General features: G+C 51.0%; 1 protein-coding gene across 1 annotated transcript in view; it reads left to right on the forward strand.

Moving 5' to 3' along the window:
• PRR14 (proline rich 14) overlaps positions 1-25,000 on the forward strand; it is a gene marked incomplete at its 5' end in the record, with an annotated part of 37,773 nt that overhangs the window by 737 nt on the left and 12,036 nt on the right. The window contains 6 exons of the mRNA XM_088462899.1: positions 1,054-1,091; positions 1,268-1,335; positions 6,287-6,896; positions 9,470-9,593; positions 9,674-9,789; positions 21,052-21,123. Coding sequence (XP_088319025.1) covers positions 1,054-1,091; positions 1,268-1,335; positions 6,287-6,896; positions 9,470-9,593; positions 9,674-9,789; positions 21,052-21,123 — 1,028 coding nt within the window. The remainder of the gene's footprint in view (positions 1-1,053; positions 1,092-1,267; positions 1,336-6,286; positions 6,897-9,469; positions 9,594-9,673; positions 9,790-21,051; positions 21,124-25,000) is intronic.

Genomic DNA, 25,000 nt, shown 5'->3' on the forward strand with positions numbered 1-25,000 from the left:
AAGCTGCGCAGGAGGTGGGTGCTCCATGTGGCTGGTAGAAGCTGGGCAGGAGGTGGGTGCTCTATGTGGCTGGTAGAAGCTGGGCAGGAGGTGGGTGCTTCATGTGGCTGGTAGAAGCTGCGCAGGAGGTGGGTGCTCCATGTGGCTGGTAGAAGCTGGGCAGGAGGGGGGTGCTCCATGTGGCTGGTAGAAGCTGGGCAGGAGGCGGGTGCTCCATGTGGCTGGTAGAAGCTGCGCAGGAGGTGGGTGCTCCATGTGGCTGGTAGAAGCTGGGCAGGAGGCGGGTGCTCCATGTGGCTGGTAGAAGCTGGGCAGGAGGCGGGTGCTCCATGTGGCTGGTAGAAGCTGGGCAGGAGGCGGGTGCTCCATGTGGCTGGTAGAAGCTGGGCAGGAGGCGGGTGCTCCATGTGGCTGGTAGAAGCTGGGCAGGAGGCGGGTGCTCCATGTGGCTGGTAGAAGCTGGGCAGGAGGCGGGTGCTCCATGTGGCTGGTAGAAGCTGGGCAGGAGGCGGGTGCTCCATGTGGCTGGTAGAAGCTGGGCAGGAGGCGGGTGCTCCATGTGGCTGGTAGAACCTGGGCAGGAGGCGGGTGCTCCATGTGGCTGGTTGAAGCTGGGCAGGAGGTGGGTGCTCCATGTGGCTGGTAGAAACTGGGCAGGAGGTGGGTGCTCTGTCACTGCTAGAAGCTGCTTACTGATAACGGCTGAGGATAGAGGCATATACCGTACTTACTGATATCGGCTGAGGATAGAGGCATGTACTGTACTTACTGATATCGGCTGAGGATAGAGGCATGTACTGTACTTACTGATAACGGCTGAGGATAGAGGCATGTACTGTACTTACTGATAACGGCTGAGGATAGAGGCATGTACTGTACTTACTGATAACGGCTGAGGATAGAGGCATGTACTGTAGCATAGTGTCCAGTTCCATCAGGCCACGTCGTGTACGGTAACTGAGGCTTCGCCCCGGCCAGGAATATAAGGTTATTGTGTAGAGACTGCTGATCGTTTCTTTCTTCCACATAATTACTGGCGTTTTCTTTCTGCAGGTGGAGCAGTTTCACATGAAGACGCCACCCGATAATCGGTATGAACGCATATTTGTTCTGTCCCCTACATACAGCGGGAGGCGGCCATTTTATGATGCCACAGCGGCTACTAAGTGTATATAGGCCTCTTTCTACCCCCACAAAATGGCTGCCTACCTTGTGGTGCATTGCCGTGCAGGGACTGTAGGTTCTCACTTCAGCTCTTTTATTACAGAACATCCCCGGCCAATGATTGGACTGTGCGCAGCAGACTGAGCCCCGAGAACTCGTGCCACGATCCAGGTAAGTGACAATAAAAGGCTTTATATTATAATAGCGATGTTATTTTTTATGGAAAAGATTTATGTCCTGTGTTTTATCTTATTATTCTTCTGATATCCATTGGGGGACACTGGAGGAGTAACCGTGCGGTATAAAGCCTGGGCAGACCTCCGGCCCCCTCCCTCTTATCTCCAGTGCTGCCGGGAGCCTCAGTTTAGAGCCCACAGGAGTTGGGTGTCTATTTGTGGACTTTTTTTTTTTTTTTTTTCATTATTAAAGTTTAAGTTTCTTTTTTTAACTTCTGGGGATGCCGGTGGCGGTCTGCAGAGGTTCTAAGATAGGCACCTGCATCTTCCGGTAGCCTGCTCCCGCTGAGGGGCCCAGCCACTATTGACAGAGGGGTGACCACGGCACCAATGTCTCTAGCAGTCACTGCCAGTCTGGACACTACAGTTGCATCAGGGAGGTAAGCAATCGCCCCTACCGGCTACACAGGAGGAGAGGGTGCAGTGTGCTTATGGATAGTGTGGGGTTATGGTATTGTGGGGGTAATGGCGGCCATGTCACTCTGCCCTACAGGTGGGGTTTGTTTCTGCAGTCCATAGGCAGTCTGACTTAGGACACTGCAGCGGCCTCTAGATCTAGCCTCTGTTTTGCGGTGTATAGACAGCTATACTGATGTACAGCACCTATCACTCTGTCATGGTGGCCGCCAGCAGCCTCCTCTCCCCCCTCATGGTTCCTTCAGTTCCCATATAGACATTGGGAGGAGCATTGAGCTACACCCTCAGGGAGAAAGCTGCAGAGCACAGGGTTTGGCTCTGTACATACAGAGTTTATTTTTCCCGAGGCGGAAGCTTCTCTTCTCTCGTGGGGAGTCTGGGGAATGAAGATCTTGGGGAGTCTGGGAAATGAAGATCTTCCTCTGTGTCAGCACTGTCCGGCCTGGTAAAACATACCAGATCTCACTTAGGGCCAATTTGCTGCATTATAAGATGGGCTAGCTTGGCCGACTCTCCCTGGTTGTGTTGTAGGATTTCTTGGCATCTTCTTCTCCTAGAAGATCCGGGATAACTATCTTAGGAGAACATCCTGTGTAAGGAGCTCTCAGAAGCGGTGGTGATGAAACGAAACGGGAAGAGCACTGGACCTGTGGTTTGGCAAGGAATCTGGTTAGCAGTGAAGAGAAAGGAATTAAGTGCATGCCACCTGGCTGTGCCGACTCTCTCCATCGCAGGAAAAGAGGCATCCTCTGGTCATCTTTCTCCTCTTCTCCTTGTTTTGGATCCATTTTGGTAGAACATACCAGATCTCACTTAGGCAGCAAACTATTTACCCTCTCTTCTGTGAGGATAGTTGAACTGGAAGTCACCACAGGACTGGTTTCTCCCATAACGCACCTGTAAAACACCACTTATTTCCCACACCAGAATATTGAGGGCCTATGGGACGGCATGGAAATGAGATTTCTGTAGTGAGATGATGTGAACACATAGCTGAGAGCCTGGTTTTTGATGGACCTGCATGGCCAGACTGGCCATCTGGGTGAATGGGCTAACCCGGTCGGCAGTCATGAGATGAGCCTGGTCGAGCAGCCCCACCTCTGGAGCTCTACTTGGCTGGTTTTCTGGATGCGGGCAGTCGGAGGCTCTGCTCAGTGGGATGGATGTAAGGCGACTCGTTGCACATCTTCGTAGAGGTTAAGAAATGCTCGAGGAACCAGTAGCCAGGAATGGTCGCCGAGGTGGGCATAAGTACCTTAAATGCCATGGCTGATTTTTAGTGGCAGTCTGGCCCTTTTAACTGCATTTACTAGGCGAGCAAACAGTGCTCTGGCTATGTACTTGAGAAGTAGATGCACATGTGATGAGGCTCTGTTATCCTGTTATGGAAAGGTGAGGGCTTGTACTTGTAGAAGGGCAGTTTTCACTTGGCAGGCTCGGACGTGCCCTGTCCTTCAACTTGACCTTAGCACTGATTGTAATCACCAGAGTAGTGATCCTCTAGCCGCTCTCTGTGTGCCTCTTGCACAGTTTCATTCATATGCATTCCAGATTGATCAGCTTTCTAATTGGAACAAGTCTTACCAGGGCCTGATAAGTCAGCGCTTCAGTCGCTCCTTCTTGGGGGGCATGTTGTGATTGTGAGATGGACGCCAGCCTTTGTGGCTTTGGTGGTGTCACTCTTCAGGTCAGGTTTCGGTGAGTTAGGTCTCTGGGGGGAAGTGATATCCACCGTTCTATGTGCTGGAACCCAGGGTGTTTGTCACATGATTTCTGGTGGTTAATTATTGAAAGGATGTGCCATCGTGTCTTGGTGCCATCTGTGCATGAGATGCAGGGGGCAGGGGTGACATGGCGTAGGTTGCTATGAGATGCAGGGGGCTGTGGTGACATGGCGTAGGTTGCTTTGAGATACAAGGGGCTGTGGTGACATGGCCTAGGTTGGCATGAGATGCAGGGGGCTGTGGTGACATGGCGTAGGTTGCTATGAGATGCAGGGGGCTGGGGTGACATCGCGTAGGTTGCTATGAGATGCAGGGGGCTGGGGTGATATGAGGTAGGTTGCTATGAGATGCAGGGGACTGGGGAGACATGGTGTAGGTTGCTATGAGATGCAGGGGGCTGTGGTGACATGGTGTAGGTTGCTATGAGATGCAGGTGGCTGGGGTGACATGGCGTAGGTTGCTATGAGATGCAGAGGGCTGTGGTGACATGGCTCATGGTCCTCTCTTCCTCTGCAGAGATTTCCTGTGATGGTTTCTGGTACAGCTATTGTGGCCACGTACCTTAACGCTATGGTTTGGCTGACATTGTTGTTCATACACTGTTCAGAGCTCACAAGCCTGTTTCAGCCAGGACTTGGCACCAGGTCTGAAAGTATCACTTGTCCTGGTGTGAAGCGAAGGACCTCCGACCTTCTTCTTTATTGACTGTTTATGTCTCAGCCCTTTGGGTTTCTATCAGACATGCAGCCTCACGGGGATTACTGCTTCATTCATCCCTCCTATTGCTCCTCGTGATCTCATCCATGGGCTTATGGCTCTGCCTTTCCCTAATATGAAGATTTTGTTACTTTTCCTGGACGGCCTTCCTGTTTTGCCGTCTCTTCCATTAGAAGACTTTGATGTTGGAGGCTTCTTTCTCATTGGCATCCATCACTCATCCTCCATGCTGCTGGTCCGTGGTCACTACTGACCATTCTTTGTAGCTGAATGTAGTGACTCGGTTCTATTCGTCTCCGGACCTTGCGATCCTGTCTTTCTTAGATGTTACAGATCTCTGGACATTATATAGGGAAATGCACAAGTCCTGGGTACAACAGACGTGGAGCCACAACCAGATGACCTGTCAATTCTGAATCAATAGCCCATTACTTTGATCATTGTCCGGCTTACCATGGGAGCATGTCTACCTGTTCCTAATTCTTCAAGCGCGCATCCCACCAGTTTGGGGTCTGTAACTTGCTTGGCCCAGCGTATCTCCTGAGTGTCATCTGCTCTTCAGGACACACCTTTACCAATTGTATTGGGTGTATTATTTTGCATCCATCTTTGGGCAGCAGGTGTGGTGCACTAAGACTTCTGGGCAAACCTCTTTTGGTTACAGCTCTTGGACAATCCAATGGTTATATCCAGTGTCCACCAATGGATGACTGGAGGAAATGGAATTTTTGCACTTGCATTTGATCCTTTTCTCTTAGCCTGTCCCTCTGGGTCTGTACTTTTGGTGTTTGGTTAGAAAAAACTGAGGCTCCCAAGCAGACACTGGTGTATAGAGAGGAAGACACCTGAGGCTTCCTGCTCCACACTCTGGGCCTGATTCAGAGGCGCTCGCTCTGAATCAGGGCGGACGCTTGGTTTTTAAGTTGCGGCCTCTTGACCGCTCGCTTATGCGAGCGGCCATGATGAATGATGATGGTCGCAATGGACCATTGGGCTTGCGACGAAACCCTTGTGGTAGGGTCTGGTGGCCGCAAGCCCCAGAGAGCTTTCGGCTCTAACAGAGCCGGAAGCTCTCTCACTGACATCACTGGGAACGCCTCAGTTTGTGAAGCCACGCCTACAAAAGGGGTCGAGCTGTCGATCAACATCGTCAGCCGCCCCTTTTGTAGTGAGTCCCGGAGCGAGCGCTTTTTGCGCTCGCTCCGGGGCTCGCGCACTGGCCCACCATCAACCCGGATGCGAGCGCACAGCGCCTGCAACCGGGTCTGAATCAGGCCCTCTGTACCAAAGGGCTTTCCTCTAGTGTACCCCAGTGGACTAAGAGAGAGGGTTTACAAAAAACACGAAATCCCATGTATCGTTTATTTTTATAAGCAGTTTTATACCATTGCTGTTATTTATACGCAGTGGTTTATACTATTGCTGTTATTTATATGCAGTGGTTTATACTATTGCTGTTATTGGTATGCAGTGATTTATACTATTGCTGTTATTTATATGCAGCGGTTTATACTATTGCTGTTATTTATACGCAGTGATTTATACTATTGCTGTTATTTATATGCAGCGGTTTATACTATTGCTGTTATTTATACGCAGTGGTTTATACCATTGCTGTTTATTTATATGCAGTGGTTTATACTATTGCTGTTATTTATACGCAGTGATTTATACTATTGCTGTTATTTATACGCAGTGGTTTTATACTATTGCTGTTATTTATATGCAGCGATTTATACTATTGCTGTTATTTATATGCAGTGGTTTATACTATTGCTGTTATTTATATGCAGTGGTTTATACTATTGCTGTTATTTATACGCAGTGATTTATACTATTGCTGTTATTTATACGCAGTGGTTTTATACTATTGCTGTTATTTATACGCAGTGGTTTATACTATTGCTGTTATTTATATGCAGCGGTTTATACTATTGCTGTTAGTTATATGCAGTGGTTTATACTATTTGTTGATTCTATCCTTTGTTTTTCCATTATTGCATTATTTGAAGTCTCTTCTGTTGGCAGGTGCTTCCGTTACCACCCATTCTCCCACAAAGGACTATCGCCAGCCGCCCTCGCCCTCTCCTCCTAGGTGGGGTTTGGTTCCGCTCTTTCACAGTGTGCGCTCCAAGTTAGAGAGCTTTGCTGAGATCTTTTTCACTCCTATTAAAAGTCGAAGGGACCCACAGGACTCCCAGAACAGTGTCCAGCAGGGGGAGCCAGACGATCTACCGGATCAAGCTCAGAACATTGCTCATCCTGCCGGAGAAGTGTACAGGGAAGAAGGAGGTTCTCATACCCATGTATGCCCGGCATCAGACTTGCTGAGAGATGGAGAGGGGACAGAGGAGGATAAACCTTTAACCCCGGCCTTTCAGCTGGACATTTCCCGTCCTCCCCTCCAGCGCTGCCGCTCTGTTCCCTTGCTACCCCTTACACGGCACTGGCGGAGGCACAGCTTAGATATGGTGGAGAAGAGCAGCGAGCCATGTTCCTGCAGAAGGCGGCAGCGACGGCACAGCCTCGGCACCGTGGAGGAATGCAGGAGTCAGTCTCCCGTCTTCTTCAGCTGCCTCAGGAAAGAGAAGCATCCCTTTCCTCTGCGGCAGGGAAATGTACCACCACATCCACCAGGGTAAGGGCTCTGTCATGTAGCTGCCACCAGCAGGGGGCGCTCTGATCACACCGCAGACTCCTGTCTTCTCTCTACATGTAATGACCACTTCAGCTGCAATCCATGGTATTTACCTACAGAGAATAACGTTATCTGGGAGAGGCGGCCAGGAATTCAGAGAGGGGGACTGAGCAAGGGCGCTAATTCAGAGAGGGGGACTGAGCAAGGGCGCTAATTCAGAGGGGGGACTGAGCAAGGGCGCTAATTCAGAGAGGGGGAGTGAGCAAGGGCGCTAATTCAGAGAGGGGGAGGTGAGCAAGGGCGCTAATTCAGAGAGGGGGAGGTGAGCAAGGGCGCTAATTCAGAGAGGGGGAGGTGAGCAAGGGCGCTAATTCAGAGAGGGGGAGGTGAGCAAGGGCGCTAATTCAGAGAGGGGGAGGTGAGCAAGGGCGCTAATTCAGAGAGGGGGAGGTGAGCAAGGGCGCTAATTCAGAGAGGGGGAGGTGAGCAAGGGCGCTAATTCAGAGAGGGGGAGGTGAGCAAGGGCGCTAATTCAGAGAGGGGGAGGTGAGCAAGGGCGCTAATTCAGAGAGGGGGATGTGAGCAAGGGCGCTAATTCAGAGAGGGGGAGGTGAGCAAGGGCGCTACATGGGAGAGGGGGAGGTGAGCAAGAGCGCTAATTCAGAGAGGGGGACTGAGCAAGGGCGCTAATTCAGAGAGGGGGAGGTGAGCAAGGGCGCTAATTCAGAGAGGGGGAGGTGAGCAAGGGCGCTAATTCAGAGAGGGCGAGGTGATTAAGGGCACTAATTGGGAGAGGGGGAGGTGAGCAAGGGCACGAATTCAGAGAGGGAGAGGTGAGCAAGGGCGCTAATTCAGAGAGGGGGAGGTGAGCAAGGGCGCTAATTGGGAGAGGGGGAGGTGAGCAAAGGCGCTAATTGGGAGAGGGGGAGGTGAGCAAGGGCGCTAATTGGGAGAGGGGGAGGTGAACAAGGGCGCTAATTGGGAGAGGGGGAGGTGAGCAAGGGCGCTATTTGGGAAAGGGGGAGGTGAGCAAGGGCGCTGATTGGGAGAGGGGGAGGTGAGCATGGGCACTAATTGGGAGAGGGGGAGGTGAGCAAGGGCACTAATTGGGAGAGGGGGAGGTGAGCAAGGGCGCTAATTGGGAGAGGGGGAGGTGAGCAAGGGTGTTATTTCGGATGGCGAGGAAGAGCATTATTCAGGAGAGGGATGTGAAAAGCCAATCACTGCGAGAGTGGTGGGCAAGGCAGGACGTCACTGGGAGAGTGGTGGGCAAGGCAGGACGTCACTGGGAGAGTGGTGGGCAAGGCAGGGCGTCACTGGGAGAGTGGTGGGCAAGGCAGGACGTCACTGGGAGAGTGGTGGGCGAGGCAGGGCGTCACTGGGAGAGTGGTGGGCGAGGCAGGGCGTCACTGGGAGAGTGGTGGGCGAGTGGGGGGGCCTCTTTCTCCCTGTGTCTATGCCCTTTGTTGCTGTCTTTGTTTCAGTCTCTAACTTGCTCTTATAGTGTCAGCTCTCTGTTGCGCTCTCTCCATCTTGCTCTCAGTAGCGGTTTGTCTTTGCCCTCTGTTGCGCTCTCTTGCTGTCACTGTCTCTGCCCTCTGTTGTGCTCTCTTGCTGTCACTGTCTCTGCCCTCTGTTGCGCTCTCTCTTGCTGTCACTGTCTCTGCCCTCTGTTGCGCTCTCTTGCTGTCTCTGTCTCTGCCCTCTGTTGCGCTCTCTCTTGCTGTCTCTGTCTCTGCCCTCTGTTGCGCTCTCTCTTGCTGTCACTGTCTCTGCCCTCTGTTGCGCTCTCTTGCTGTCTCTGCCCTCTGTTGCGCTCTCTTGCTGTCACTGTCTCTGCCCTCTGTTGCGCTCTCTCTTGCTGTTGCTGTCTCTGCCCTCTGTTGCGCTCTCTTGCTGTTGCTGTCTCTGCCCTCTATTACGCTCTCTCTTGCTGTCTAGGCCCTCTGTTGCGCTCTCTTGCTGTCTCTGCCCTCTGTTGCGCTCTCTTGCTGTCACTGTCTCTGCCTTCTGTTGCTCTCTCTCTTGCTGTCACTGTCTCTGTCCTCTGTTGCGCTCTCTCTTGCTGTCACTGTCTCTGTCCTCTGTTGCGCTCTCTCTTGCTGTCACTGTCTCTGCCCTCTGTTGCGCTCTCTTGCTGTCGCTGTCTCTGCCCTCTGTTGCGCTCTCTCTTGCTGTCTCTGCCCTCTGTTGCGCTCTCTCTTGCTGTCGCTGTCTCTGCCCTCTGTTGCGCTCTCTTGCTGTCACTGTCTTTGCCCTCTTTTGCACTCTCTTGCTGTCACTGTCTCTGCCCTCTGTTGCGCTCTCTTGCTGTCGCTGTCTCTGTCCTCTGTTGCGCTCTCTTGTTGTTGCTGTCTCTGCCCTCTGTTGCGCTCTCTTGCTGTCTCTGCCCTCTGTTGCGCTCTCTCTTCATCTTGCGCTCAGTAGCGGTTTATCTCTGGCTGTCAATGTCTCTGCCTTTGGTTGTGGTGTGTCTCTTGCTGTCAGATTCAGCGCTCTGTTGCAGTAGGTCTCTTCGCCCCCTGTCTCATAGTCCGTCACCACGCCCCTGTGTTTTGATCCCATCCATCTAGTTTCGGTCACCATGAGAGATCACCTCCCCGCCATTGTGCGCACAGCGGTAGAGGCAGAGAGCTGGGCCTCCGCGAGTGTGACGAGCAGGTAGCAGCGGAGCCTCTTCCTGAGTCCGAGGTCCAGGTGAGGAAGAAGAGGCTACGTGTGGAGGCTGATGAAGGCCATTTTCTGTGTAATTAACACCTGTTACAATTTCCTCCCAGATACCGGAGACTTTTCATTGTGACAAAGAGAGTAAAGTCTCCAACATTCAGATACGGAAGAGACCAATAAAACAAGAAGGGAACCTGACTCCGCTGGGCCTTCCCAAACGCGTCCGGTAAGCGCCAGTATCGGGGAAGCGGGCGGTTATGTGCTGTGTATGTGCGCATCGTTAGTGCGGCGTTTTCTGTGCCGGATGCTGAGGCGTCTTGTTTGGTAAAGGAGGACATTGTACCTGAGATGAATGCTAAGCAGAGTGGTAATGGCGGCCGCGGCACTGAAGGGGTTAACCCCCGTGCTACATTAGAGGCACCCAGTTCTAATGTATGCTAGGCGCCCATTGTAAATGTGTTACTGGCGTGTGAAAAAAAAAAATGTACCTTAATGTTTTGTGTGCTGCGGCCCGAACCCGCTCTGGCGGCCACGGCAATGGGGAATGTTTATCCCCGTGGTACCGGGAGTCAGGAGCCGCTCGGTAAGTGCATGGAGATATACAGGCTGTTATGGCTGAGCACTGGGAGCCGCAGCGCTGCTGAACGGGATAAGAAGGGTCAATTAGCGTCTCTCATTCTGCAGGCTGCTATTGGGGTCACCAGATCTCACCACTCCTTCCACCCCACTTCAGGGGCTGCAGCTTCAGGTAAGAATCAAAGGTGTGAGGCTAGTCTGTCAGGCACTGCTTCAGGTAAGAGGCATAGGTGTGAGGTTAGTCTATCAGGCACTGCTGCAGCTTCAGGTAAGAGGCATAGGTGTGGGGCTAGTCTGTCAGGCACTGCTGCAGCTTCAGGTAAGAGGCATAGGTGTGAGGCTAGTCTGTCAGGCACTGCTGCAGCTTCAGGTAAGAGGCATAGGTGTGGGGCTAGTCTATCAGGCACTGCTGCAGCTTCAGGTAAGAGGCATAGGTGTGGGGCTAGTCTGTCAGGCACTGCTGCAGCTTCAGGTAAGAATCATAGGTGTGGGGCTAGTCTGTCAGGAACTGCTGAAGCTTCAGGTAAGAGGCATAGGTGTGAGGCTAGTCTGTCAGGCACTGCTGCAGCTTCAGGTAAGAGGCATAGGTGTGGGGCTAGTCTGTCAGGCACTGCTGCAGCTTCAGGTAAGAGGCATAGGTGTGGGGCTAGTCTGTCAGGCCATGCTGCAGCTTCAGGTAAGAGGCATAGGTGTGGGGCTAGTCTGTCAGGCACTGCTGCAGCTTCAGGTAAGAATCATAGGTGTGGGGCTAGTCTGTCAGGCACTGCTGCAGCTTCAGGTAAGAGGCATAGGTGTGGGGCTAGTCTGTCAGGCACTGCTGCAGCTTCAGGTAAGAGGCATAGGTGTGGGGCTAGTCTGTCAGGCACTGCTGCAGCTTCAGGTAAGAGGCATAGGTGTGGGGCTAGTCTGTCAGGCACTGCTGCAGCTTCAGGTAAGAATCATAGGTGTGGGGCTAGTCTGTCAGGCACTGCTGCAGCTTCAGGTAAGAGGCATAGGTGTGGGGCTAGTCTGTCAGGCACTGCTGCAGCTTCAGGTAAGAGGCATAGGTGTGGGGCTAGTCTGTCAGGCACTGCTGCAGCTTCAGGTAAGAGGCATAGGTGTGGGGCTAGTCTGTCAGGCACTGCTTCAGGTAAGAGGCATAGGTGTGAGGCTAGTCTGTCAGGCACTGCTGCAGCTTCAGGTAAGAATCATAGGTGTGGGGCTAGTCTGTCAGGCACTGCTGCAGCTTCAGGTAAGAGGCATAGGTGTGGGGCTAGTCTGTCAGGCACTGCTTCAGGTAACAGGCATAGGTGTGAGGCTAGTCTGTCAGGCACTGCTGCAGCTTCAGGTAAGAGGCATAGGTGTGGGGCTAGTCTGTCAGGCACTGCTGCAGCTTCAGGTAAGAATCATAGGTGTGGGGCTTGTCTGTCAGGCACTGCTGCAGCTTCAGGTAAGAGGCATAGGTGTGGGGCTAGTCTGGCAGGCCCTGCTGCAGCTTCTGGTAAAAGGCATAGGTGTGGGGCTAGTCTGTCAGGCACTGCTTCAGGTAACAGGCATAGGTGTGGGGCTAGTCTGTCAGGCACTGCTGCAGCTTCAGGTAAGAGGCATAGGTGTGGGGCTAGTCTATCAGGCACTGCTTCAGGTAAGAGGCATAGGTGTGGGGCTAGTCTGCCAGGCACTGCTTCAGGTAAGAATCATAGGTGTGGGGCTAGTCTGTCAGGCACTGCTGCAGCTTCAGGTAAGAGGCTTAGGTGTGGGGCTAGTCTGTCAGGCACTGCTGCAGCTTCAGGTAAGAGGCATAGGTGTGGGGCTAGTTTGTCAGGCACTGCTGCAGCTTCAGGTAAGAGGCATAGGTGTGGGGCTAGTCTGTCAGGCACTGCTGCTGCTTCAGGTAAGAATCATAGGTGTGGAGCTAGTCTGTCAGGCACTGCTGCAGCTTCAGGTAAGAGGCATAGGTGTGGGGCTAGTTTGTCAGGCACTGCTGCAGCTTCAGGTAAGAGGCATAGGTGTGGGGCTAGTCTGCCAGGCACTGCTTCAGGTAAGAGGCATAGGTGTGGGGCTAGTTTGTCAGGCACTGCTGCAGCTTCAGGTAAGAGGCATAGGTGTGGGGCTAGTCTGTCAGGCACTGCTGCAGCTTCAGGTAAGAGGCATAGGTGTGGGGCTAGTTTGTCAGGCACTGCTGCAGCTTCAGGTAAGACGCATAGGTATAGGTGTGAGGCTAATCTGTCAGGCACTGATGCAACTTCAGGTAAGAGGCATAGGTGTGGGGCTAGTCTGTCAGTCACTGCTGCAGCTTCAGGTAAGAGGCATTGGTATAGGTGTGAGGCTAGTCTGTCAGGCACTACTGCAGTTTCAGGTAAGAGGCATAGGTGTGGGGCTAGTCTGTCAGGCACTGCTGCAGCTTCAGGTAAGAGGCATAGGTGTGGGGCTAGTTTGTCAGGCACTGCTGCAGCTTCAGGTAAGAGGCATAGGTGTAGGGCTAGTCTGTCAGGCACTGCTGCAGCTTCAGGTAAGAGGCATAGGTGTGGGGCTAGTCTGTCAGGCACTGCTGCAGCTTCAGGTAAGAGGCATAGGTGTGGGGCTAGTTTGTCAGGCACTGCTGCAGCTTCAGGTAAGAGGCATAGGTGTGGGGCTAGTCTGCCAGGCACTGCTTCAGGTAAGAGGCATAGGTGTGGGGCTAGTCTGTCAGGCACTGCTGCAGCTTCAGGTAAGAGGCATAGGTATAGGTGTGCGGCTAGTCTGTCAGGCACTACTGCAGTTTCAGGTAAGAGGCATAGGTGTGGGGCTAGTTTGTCAGGCACTGCTGCAGCTTCAGGTAAGAGGCATAGGTGTGGGGCTAGTCTGTCAGGCACTGCTGCAGCTTCAGGTAAGAGGCATAGGTGTGGGGCTAGTCTGTCAGGCATTGCTGCAGCTTCAGGTAAGAGGCATAGGTGTGGGGCTAGTTTGTCAGGCACTGCTGCAGCTTCAGGTAAGACGCATAGGTATAGGTGTGAGGCTAGTCTGTCAGGCACTGCTGCAGCTTCAGGTAAGAGGCATAGGTGTGGGGCTAGTCTGTCAGGCACTGCTGCAGCTTCAGGTAAGAGGCATTGGTATAGGTGTGAGGCTAGTCTGTCAGGCACTGCTGCAGCTTCAGGTAAGAGACATAGGTGTGGGGCTAGTCTGTCAGGCACTGCTGCAGCTTCAGGTAAGAGGCATAGGTGTGGGGCTAGTTTGTCAGGCACTGCTGCAGCTTCAGGTAAGAGGCATAGGTGTAGGGCTAGTCTGTCAGGCACTGCTGCAGCTTCAGGTAAGAGGCATAGGTGTGGGGCTAGTCTGTCAGGCACTGCTGCAGCTTCAGGTAAGAGGCATAGGTGTGGGGCTAGTTTGTCAGGCACTGCTGCAGCTTCAGGTAAGAGGCATAGGTATAGGTGTGAGGCTAGTCTGTCAGGCACTGCTGCAGCTTCAGGTAAGAGGCATAGGTGTGGGGCTAGTCTGTCAGGCACTGCTGCAGCTTCAGGTAAGAGGCATTGGTATAGGTGTGAGGCTAGTCTGTCAGGCACTACTGCAGTTTCAGGTAAGAGGCATAGGTGTGGGGCTAGTCTGTCAGGCACTGCTGCAGCTTCAGGTAAGAGGCATAGGTGTGGGGCTAGTTTGTCAGGCACTGCTGCAGCTTCAGGTAAGAGGCATAGGTATAGGTGTGAGGCTAGTCTGTCAGGCACTGCTGCAGCTTCAGGTAAGAGGCATAGATGTGGGGCTAGTCTGTCAGGCACTGCTGCAGCTTCAGGTAAGAGGCATTGGTATAGGTGTGAGGCTAGTCTGTCAGGCACTACTGCAGTTTCAGGTAAGAGGCATAGGTGTGGGGCTAGTCTATCAGGCACTGCTGCAGCTTCAGGTAAGAATCATAGGTGTGGGGCTAGTCTGTCAGGCACTGCTTCAGGTAAGAGGCATAGGTGTGGGGCTAGTTTGTCAGGCACTGCTGCAGCTTCAGGTAAGAGGCATAGGTGTGGGGCTAGTCTGTCAGGCACTGCTGCAGCTTCAGGTAAGAATCATAGGTGTGGGGCTAGTCTGTCAGGCACTGCTGCAGCTTCAGGTAAGAGGCATAGGTGTGGGGCTAGTTTGTCAGGCACTGCTGCAGCTTCAGGTAAGAGGCATGGGTGTGGGGCTAGTTTGTCAGGCACTGCTGCAGCTTCAGGTAAGAGGCATAGGTGTGGGGCTAGTCTGTCAGGCACTGCTGCAGATTCAGGTAAGAGGCATAGGTGTGGGGCTAGTCTGTCAGGCACTGCTGCATCTTCAGGTAAGAGGCATAGGGGTGGGGCTAGTTTGTCAGGCACTGCTGCAGCTTCAGGTAAGAGGCATAGGTGTGGGGCTAGTCTGTCAGGCACTGCTGCAGCTTCAGGTAAGAGGCATAGGTGTGGGGATAGTTTGTCAGGCACTGCTGCAGCTTCAGGTAAGAGGCATAGGTGTAGGGCTAGTCTGTCAGGCACTGCTGCAGCTTCAGGTAAGAGGCATAGGTGTGGGGCTAGTCTGTCAGGCACTGCTGCAGCTTCAGGTAAGAGGCATAGGTGTGGGGCTATTTTGTCAGGCACTGCTGCAGCTTCAGGTAAGAGGCATTGGTATAGGTGTGAGGCTAGTCTGTCAGGCACTACTGCAGTTTCAGGTAAGAGGCATAGGTGTGGGGCTAGTCTGTCAGGCACTGCTGCAGCTTCAGGTAAGAGGCATAGGTGTGGGGCTAGTTTGTCAGGCACTGCTGCAGCTTCAGGTAAGAGGCATAGGTATAGGTGTGAGGCTAGTCTGTCAGGCACTGCTGCAGCTTCAGGTAAGAGGCATAGGTGTGGGGCTAGTCTGTCAGGCACTGCTGCAGCTTCAGGTAAGAGGCATAGGTGTGGGGCTAGTCTGTCGGGCACTGTTGCTGTGAGCGGGGTGATTGCCACTGCAGTACACCTACACCAGGGATTAAATGGCGAGGGACTCTGACCATTTAGGTAGAGGGGGGGTCTCACTCCTCTAAGGGGGCATTGCCTTCGCCGACTTTCTTGTTCTGCAGCCAGAACACAGATGTGCCCTCCTGGTTCTCTCAAGGTGGTGAAATGGCACAGCGTTAGAGATGCAGTCAGGAAGCCGACGGTCGAAATGCCGACCGCCGTCTTCCCAACTGTGCAATCCCGACAGGGGACTTAATGATAGGCGTCGAAATTCCGACTCTGGACCAATGAGAGGCATCGAAATTTCGACACCTGTCATTATCCCTACGCCGGGAGTGAGACGCCCAGCATACCATACGAAGGTAAGCCAGGCAGAGGGCGCGGACAGCTGCCGGGAGGGGGGGGGTTAGGTTAGGGGTTAGGACCCCCCCCTCCCTACACGGAAGGGTTAGGCTAGGAGAAGGGGGGGTTAGGGTTAGGCACCCCCCCCCCCCCGGGAGGGTTAGGTTTAGGCTGCGGGGAAGGGGGTTAGGTTTAGGCACCGGGGGGGTTAGCGGTTAGGCACCCCTAATGGTGCGTTAGGGATGGAAAGGTTAGGGACAGTTACTTACTCACCATATCGGGATCTTCACTGCTGCCGGTCTTCCGAGCGAGCTGTCGATGTTGATTGACAGCTCGCCCCGTTTGGAAGGCGTGCCAGGGGGGGGTGGCTGCCCAAACGGAGGCTTTCCCATGGGAACGCCTGCCGTTTGGGGGAGGCCCCACTGACATCACTAGTGATGTCAGTGGAAAGCTTCCGGCTCTGACAGAGCCAGAAGCTCTCCGGGGCTTAGGGCAAGTGAGACCCTACCCTAGGGTCTCGTCGTAAACCCCGATGGTCGCGATGGTCAATGACCATCGCGACCCTCACCCTAGCTGTCGTTAAATCTGTGGGTGTAAACCCACAGCCTAACGACCGAAACAAAGGCGGCCGGTCAGGATGCAAGCGGCCGCCCAGTTTCTGAGCGACCGCTTGCATCCTTCGACCGCCTCTGAATGAGGGCCTCTGACACTCGGAGTTCTGGGTCTTACTCAGTAGAAGACCATTTAATCCTCTGTGTACGTCCCATCTCTGGTGAGAGCGGTTATATCTGTCCTCAGTATAGAGGTAGAGGTGTCAGATGGTGGCTAAGGATCCTGACTCTGCCTCCTCCTCACTCTCTGACACTCGGAATTCTGGGTCTTACTCAGTAGAAGACCATTAATCCTCTGTGTACGTCCCATCTCTGGTGAGAGCGGTTAGATCTGTCCTCAGTATAGAGGAAGAGGTGTCAGATGGTGGCTAAGGATCCTGACTCTGCCTCCTCCTCACTCTCTGACACTCGGAGTTCTGGGTCTTACTCAGTAGAAGACCATTAATCCTCTGTGTACGTCCCATCTCTGGTGAGAGCGGTTAGATCTGTCCTCAGTATAGAGGAAGAGGTGTCAGATGGTGGCTAAGGATCCTGACTCTGCCTCCTCCTCACTCTCTGACACTCGGAGTTCTGGGTCTTACTCAGTAGAAGACCATTAATCCTCTGTGTACGTCCCATCTCTGGTGAGAGCGGTTAGATCTGTCCTCAGTATAGAGGTAGAGGTGTCAGAAGGTGGCTAAGGATTATTTCCCTCAGTCTGAGCAAGTGACTAATCTCATGTCTGAGGCTTGGGGTACTCTTAGAAAGCATTTCCATGTTACCAGGAATATAACCACTCGGTACCCATTTGCACTTGGTGGGTGTAACGAATGGGAAGTTCCTCCATCAATAGATGCGCACGTGACTAGATTGATGAAGAGCTCTACGTTACCCATCCCTGCAGCATCCTCACTAAAAGAGGTTACAGATAGAAAACTTGATAATTATTTGAAATCAGTGTTTTCATTATCTGGAGCTATTACCAGACCGGCTATGGCTGTAGCCTCTATGGAAGCCAAATCTATGGAAGACTGGACAAGGTCTCTGGAAGATACTATGCCTGATGCAACCAGAGAACAGCTGTCCTATCTCTGTCAGATGTGAGAAGCAGCTGTATATATGGGGGAAGCGGGTATTGATGCGGGTATCGTGGCTTCTAGGGTGTCAGCAAGTTAAGTTGCAGCTCGGAGAACTCTTTGACTAAAAACCTGGAAGGCAGATACGGGGTCCAAGAAGGCTTCGGAATCTTTGTTTTTTGTTGGGAAATTAGTGTTTGGACCAGAACTGGATGACAGTGGCTTCTCTGGAAACATCTAAAACTGCTGGATTGACATCTACAACTACCCCTAAGTATAGGCGGTCGTCAGTTCGGTCCTTTCGCCCGCAGGGAAGGGCAAAAGGACAGTCTTCTTCTAGACAGGATAATTCCCGCAAGAGATCGCAGACCAAGAAGTCTTGGTCAACCAGACGTCTAGCCTCCAAGCCAGACGGTAAGCCCGCTGCCTGATTGGGCGGACCTACCCCTGGGGGTCTCAGGGTTGGAAGCAGACTTCTACAGTTTTCTCATGCCTGGCATCAGACCACTACGGATGCTCGGGTTCGAGAGGTGGTCTCCCAGGGATACGCCCTCACGTTCCTGCGGCATCCCCCTCAGAGGTTTGTTGGTACAACTCTTCCTTCGGACCCAGTCAGGACCTTGGCCTTCTGGGAGGCTATTGGTGCCCTCCTGAGGTCAGGAGTTATAATCCCCATTCCTGTGACGCAACAGGGAACGGGTTATTATTCAAATTTGTTTTTTATCCAGAAACCAAATTGGTCGCATCGCCCTATTCTGAATCTGTAGTCTCAACAAATTCATCCATGTGCCCAAGTTCCGTATGGAAACCCTACGGTCAATTATGCTGGCGATGGAGCCTGAAGATTTCATGGTGTCTCTGGACATACAGGATGGATGCATGTTCCTATTGCACGATTACACCAGGGGTTTCTGAGGTTTGCTGTAGGTCAGCAACCTTACCAATTTCAGACTCTACCCTTCGGTCTGTCTACAGCCCCTCGGGTATTTACCAAGATAATGGCAGTCATGACTGCTCATCTCAGACGATAAGGAGTCCGGATACTGCCATATTTGGATGACCTCCTGATATTGGCACAATCTCAGGAGGTGTTACAATGTCATCTCCAAATGACCATTGTCTGTTTACAAGAGCACGGCTTGATAAACAACTGGAAAAATTCTTCTCTTACTCCAACTCAGCAGATGGTGCACTTGGGCGCTGCTGGATTCCCTGAGGCAAAGGATTCTTCTACCAGTGGACAAGATGCAGCCCTACAATCTCGAGTGCGCAGTCTGCTCCGCAAGCAGAAAGTGTCAGTTCACTTACCGATGCAGGTACTGGACTCCATGGTATCCACCTTCGACATGGTGGCTTAGGCCCAGTTCCATTCCAGGTCCCTACAACAATGGTATCTATCTAATTGGGATGGCCAGTATCATCTGATAAGGTCTCAGATGATCCGCATCTCGCCAGAGGTTCGTCTCTCCCTTGCATGGTGGCTGCAGAAGACTCATTTAGACAGGGGTCTCCCATTATGGGTCCCAGATTGGGTACTCCTCACCACGGATGCAAATCTGCGAGAATAGGGAGCGGTGACAGGGAAGGTGGACGGCTCAGGAAAGTTACCTACCGATAAATTTTTCGAGCTTTGTGCAGTGCACAGAGTGCTCATACTGGTGCAGGACCTCCTACAGGGCAGGCCTGTTCAGATCAGTCCAAAAATGCGACCGCAGTGGCCTACATCAACCATCAGGGAGGCACACGAAGTCGGGCAGCAATGAAGGAGTCCTCAACTGGGAAGCAGACTTTTTAAGTCGTCAGGACATACACGCCGGAGACTGGGCTCTTCATCCGGACGTCTTTCAATTCCTGGTGGACAAGTGGAGACTATTTGACGTAGACCTCATGGCGTCGCGTAACAACCACAAGATCCGGGTCCAGAACAAGGGACCCCTCAGCAGCCTTTGTGGATGCTCTGGCAGTGAGGTGGGACTTCAGGTTGGCATACTTGTTTTCTCCAATCTCCCTCCTCCCAAGGGTCGTCGGAAAGTTCAAGCAGGAAGGCGGCAGGATGGTACTAATAGCTCCTGCCTGGCCCAGGTGACATTGGTTCACCAATCTGACATGTCTATCCATAGACAGTCTACTTCTACTGCCTCTATGACGGGATTTACTAGTGCAGGGTCCCTGCCTATATCCGGATCTACCTCGGCTGGCTTTGACGGCATGGCTGTTGCTGTTGAGTCTTCCGTCTTAAGGGCCAAACTACTTCTGTAATCGAGAAGATGCTGAGGGCAAGGAAGCCTGCTTCCGCCCGCATCTGTCACAGGATTTGTTTTTCAATTTTTTAGTGGTGTTCCAACAGAAAATATAACCCTAAGGTTTTCAGGGTCTCCCGAGTTCTTGCTTTTATTCAGTCTTTACTAGACTTAGGTCTTGGTCTGGCTACCTTGAGAGTTCAGGTTTCTGCATTGTCAGTTTGGTTCCAACGCAGAATTGTCCCTCTGCCAGATGTTAGAACTTTTTGCAGGGGGTTCTCCATCTGCATCCGCCGTTTGTCCCTCCGGTTGCACCGTGGGATTTATCTTTGGTTCTCAGGACGTTGCACGCTTCTCCCTTTGAACCCTTGGATAGATGGTTGACAGCGAAGACGCTTTTTCTCCTCGCTATTTGCTCAGCTCGCAGAGTTTCTGATTTGGCAGCACGGTCATGTCGCTCCCCATATTTGATTTTTCATAAAAATTGAGCTGTCCTAGAGAGGGTTACCTTCCAAGGGTGGTATCCCGTTTTTCTATGACCTTTCTAAGTGTGAAGCTCCCCTGGCTGTGATTCAAGCCCTGCGTATCTACGTAGATTGTACCAACTCCATCAGGGAATCAGATGCGCTCTGTGTTGTGTGCTACACAAACGAGGCTGGCCAGCTAACACACAGACTTTAGCTCGTTGGCTGCGTATGACTATTTCTCAGGTCTATACACAGGCTGATCTCCCTGTTCCTAGCATGGTGACAACACATTGTGTTGGTCTGTGGGACCATCGTGGGCGGTTAGACATGTCGCCTCGACTGAACAGCTGTGCAAGGCGGCCACTTGGTCTTCTGTCCACACCTTTATCAAATTCTATGCATTTGATACGCTTGCCTTTCAGGATGCTTCCTTTGGGCGACGGATTCTCCTCTCTGCTCAGGAGCATCCACACCCTTAAGGGAACTGCTTTAGGACCGTTCCCAAGGTAGATTCTGTGGACCCTATGGACCCTGAAGAAGAAAATCAGAGTTATGGTATAACATACCGTAGTTAACTCTTTCTTCTAGGTCCATAGGGTCCACAGGGCACCCACCCTGACGCAGCTGGCCTCAGTTGGGATCTGTTCCTATCTCTTTGTATTACTGATTCCATCTTTTGGTTTTTGGGAGTGTTTTCTTGGGTGCATTGTACTTCCTTCCCCACTTTCCGTCTCTTGCTGTTAGGCTTGGTTACAAACTGAATGCCTGTGGTTGAGGGCGGGGTATATAGAGAGGAGGACCTGTGCATGCTGGGAGCTTCAAAACTGTAGCTGTTTGGTGCAATGGATCACTCACAACTACATACCCCAAGGTAATTCCTGTGGACCCCATGGACCTTGAAGAAAAAGAGTTAACTAAGGTATGTTATACCATAACTCTTATTTTTCCGGAGTCCAAAATTCTAGCTTCACAGGCGCAGGGAGGTCTATGTTGTGTCGGAGGAAAGTGTCCACTCCATGCAATTTGTATGTATATAGCTCACACAGTAGTTCACTCAATTCCCCATTTGATTTACATGAAAGCTTTAATTGTGCATATATTTTGTTTTACCTGGGCACTTATTGTGCTGAACTTTCTTTTTTCAGTTCCTCCTGTGAAAATAAATGGGGGACAGTCTTTACCAGGGATCACCGGTACAGGATCTTCTTTGCCCTCTCTTCTATATTGATTGTGTCCGTCCTTCAGTCTTGTTTTCATATCTAAATAAATTTTTGGGGGTTTACCATACAAGATCTTGTTTTCTCTTCTTTTTTACAGGTTACATAAAGAAGACTTTAGCCTGGAAGAGATCTACACAAACAAAAACTACCACACTCCTACGGAGAAAAGGTTAGAAGGCTGGGTCTGTGGGAAATGGCTTGTCAAAAAAGTACAAGCAATTTGTTGGATATGGCAAGTAAGATGGGGTGGTGGCAAACTGGCAAGTCATTGGGTCAGGGAAAGTTGGGGTAGAGGTTGGGTGAGTGGAGAGTCTGGTAGGAGGGGGTCAGAGGAGCATGGCTAGACCTGGGTGTGGTGATGGAAGCCAGGCAAGCCACTGGATGGTTAGGTTAGAGCAGGGGTTCCCAACCATGGTCCTCAAGGCACACTAACAGTCCAGGTTTTAAGGATAGCCATAGTTGAGCACAGGTGACTTAATTAGTACCTTAGGTATTTTGATTTAACCATCTGTGCTGAAGCATGGATATCACTAAAACCAGGACTGTTAGTGTGCCTTGAGGACCGAAGTTGGGAATCACTGGGTTAGAGGTTTGGTGAGAGGAGAGTCCAGAAAGTGGGGTCAGAGGAGCATGGCTAGACCTGGGTGTGGTGGAAGCCAGGCAAGCCACTGGATGGTGGATGGGTTGGGTTAGAGCAGGGATGGGGAACCTCCTGCCTGGGGGCCGTATCAGGCCCTTGGAATCATTTGGTCTGGCCCTCAGAGCTTTTTTCTGCTAGTCTAATCTGGTTAGCAGGGTGCCTAGAATGGTCACCTGCAGCCAGAATCTATGCAGCAGGGCCGCCTGGAGTGTCCTTAGGACGCTTCACACTGTCACACTTCTGCCCTTACAGCTCCTGAGGATGCTCCAGGCATTGCTATAAACACCAGCGATTGTGGCCACGCCCCATGTGACATCACGTGGAGGGGTTGTGGCCTGAACCGGGCCCGCAAATAATATTATATATATCAAAATGGCCCTCAGCAAAAAAAAGGTTCCCCCACCCCTGGGTTAGAAGTTTGGTGAGAGGGGAATCTGGAAGGTAATTGGGACTGGACAGACCGACTCCCGATCAGTTTGGGGTTTTGATCCCCACTGGGTTTTGGGGTATCAGGGATTCCCGCTTACTGTCAGTGACCGCATGTCACTGACTCTGCCCACTGCGACGTGGTGGTGTGACGATGCTGCCACCACCAAGCTCCTTCCGTTGGCGCTTGGAACCACTTCTACTGCGTTTGTGTCAACTAGCTGCGGCCACACCCCCTGATTGGTGTCGGCTGATTCCTCCTGATCTCTCGCAATGGACCAGGTCTGCACGGTAGCTGGCAGAGGGCGTGAGCTTTGGAGACGCGGAGCTCCACACAGAACAGCCAGCGAAAGGAATAGCGTTTTGTGCAATTTTGTTGGTCACAGGATGCAGATGCAATCGAATATGCAACGGTGTTTATACAATACACATTACCACAGGCTCACAGGCCTGGTATATATATATATATGTCACTACAATACACATTACCACAGGCTCACAGGCCTGGTATATATATGTCACTACAATACACATTACCACAGGCTCACAGGCCTGGTATATATGTCACTACAATACACATTACCACAGGCTCACAGGCCTGGTATATATGTCACTCCAATACACATTACCACAGGCTCACAGGCCTGGTATATATGTCACTACAATACACATTACCACAGGCTCACAGGCCTGGTATATATGTCACTACAATACACATTACCACAGGCTCACAGGCCAGGTATATATATATATATATATGTCACTATAATACACATTACCACAGGCTCACAGGCCTGGTATATATATGTCACTACAATACACATTACCACAGGCTCACAGGCCAGGTATATATATGTCACTACAATACACATTACCACAGGCTCACAGGCCAGGTATATATATATATATATATGTCACTATAATACACATTACCACAGGCTCACAGGCCTGGTATATATGTCACTACAATACACATTACCACAGGCTCACAGGCCTGGTATATATGTCACTACAATACACATTACCACAGGCTCACAGGCCTGGTATATATGTCACTCCAATACACATTACCACAGGCTCACAGGCCTGGTATATATGTCACTACAATACACATTACCACAGGCTCACAGGCCTGGTATATATGTCACTACAATACACATTACCACAGGCTCACAGGCCAGGTATATATATATATATATATGTCACTATAATACACATTACCACAGGCTCACAGGCCTGGTATATATATGTCACTACAATACACATTACCACAGGCTCACAGGCCAGGTATATATATATATATATATATGTCACTATAATACACATTACCACAGGCTCACAGGCCTGGTATATATGTCACTACAATACACATTACCACAGGCTCACAGGCCTGGTATATATGTCACTACAATACACATTACCACAGTATCACAGGCCTGGTATATATATATATATATATGTCACTATAATACACATTACCACAGGCTCACAGGCCTGGTATATATGTCACTACAATACACATTACCACAGGCTCACAGGCCAGGTATATATATATATATATATATGTCACTATAATACACATTACCACAGGCTCACAGGCCTGGTATATATGTCACTACAATACACATTACCACAGGCTCACAGGCCTGGTATATATATGTCACTACAATACACATTACCACAGGCTCACAGGCCTGGTATATATGTCACTACAATACACATTACCACAGTATCACAGGCCTGGTATATATATGTCACTACAATACACATTACCACAGGCTCACAGGCCAGGTATATATGTCACTACAATACACATTACCACAGGCTCACAGGCCTGGTATATATATGTCACTACAATACACATTACCACAGGCTCACAGGCCTGGTATATATATGTCACTACAATACACATTACCACAGGCTCACAGGCCTGGTATATATATGTCACTCCAATACACATTACCACAGGCTCACAGGCCTGGTATATATGTCACTCTAATACACATTACCACAGGCTCACAGGCCTATATATATGTCACTACAATACACATTACCACAGGCTCACAGGCCTGGTATATATATGTCACTCTAATACACATTACCACAGGCTCACAGGCCTGGTATATATATGTCACTACAATACACATTACCACAGGCTCACAGGCCTGGTATATATGTCACTCCAATACACATTACCACAGGCCTGGTATATATATATATGTCACTACAATACACATTACCACAGGCTCACAGGCCTGGTATATATGTCACTCCAATACACATTACCACAGGCTCACAGGCCTGGTATATATATGTCACTCCAATACACATTACCACAGGCTCACAGGCCTGGTATATATGTCACTACAATACACATTACCACAGTATCACAGGCCTTGTATATATGTCACTACAATACACATTACCACAGGCTCACAGGCCTGGTATATATGTCACTACAATACACATTACCACAGGCTCACAGGCCTGGTATATATATGTCACTCCAATACACATTACCACAGGATCACAGGCCTGGTATATATATGTCACTCCAATACACATTACCACAGGCTCACAGGCTTGGTATATATATGTCACTACAATACACATTACCACAGTCTCACAGGCCTATATATATGTCACTACAATACACATTACCACAGGCTCACAGGCCAGGTATATATGTCACTACAATACACATTACCACAGGCTCACAGGCCTGGTATATATGTCACTCCAATACACATTACCACAGGCTCACAGGCCTGGTATATATGTCACTACAATACACATTACCACAGGCTCACAGGCCTGGTATATATATATATATATGTCACTACAATACACATTACCACAGGCTCACAGGCCTGGTATATATATGTCACTACAATACACATTACCACAGGCTCACAGGCCTGGTATATATATGTCACTACAATACACATTACCACAGGCTCACAGGCCTGGTATATATGTC

The sequence above is a fragment of the Taudactylus pleione genome, unplaced genomic scaffold (genome assembly GCF_031769625.1).
Source record: "Taudactylus pleione unplaced genomic scaffold, aTauple2 ptg001287l, whole genome shotgun sequence".
In the NCBI taxonomy this organism is placed as follows: Eukaryota; Metazoa; Chordata; class Amphibia; order Anura; family Myobatrachidae; genus Taudactylus; species Taudactylus pleione.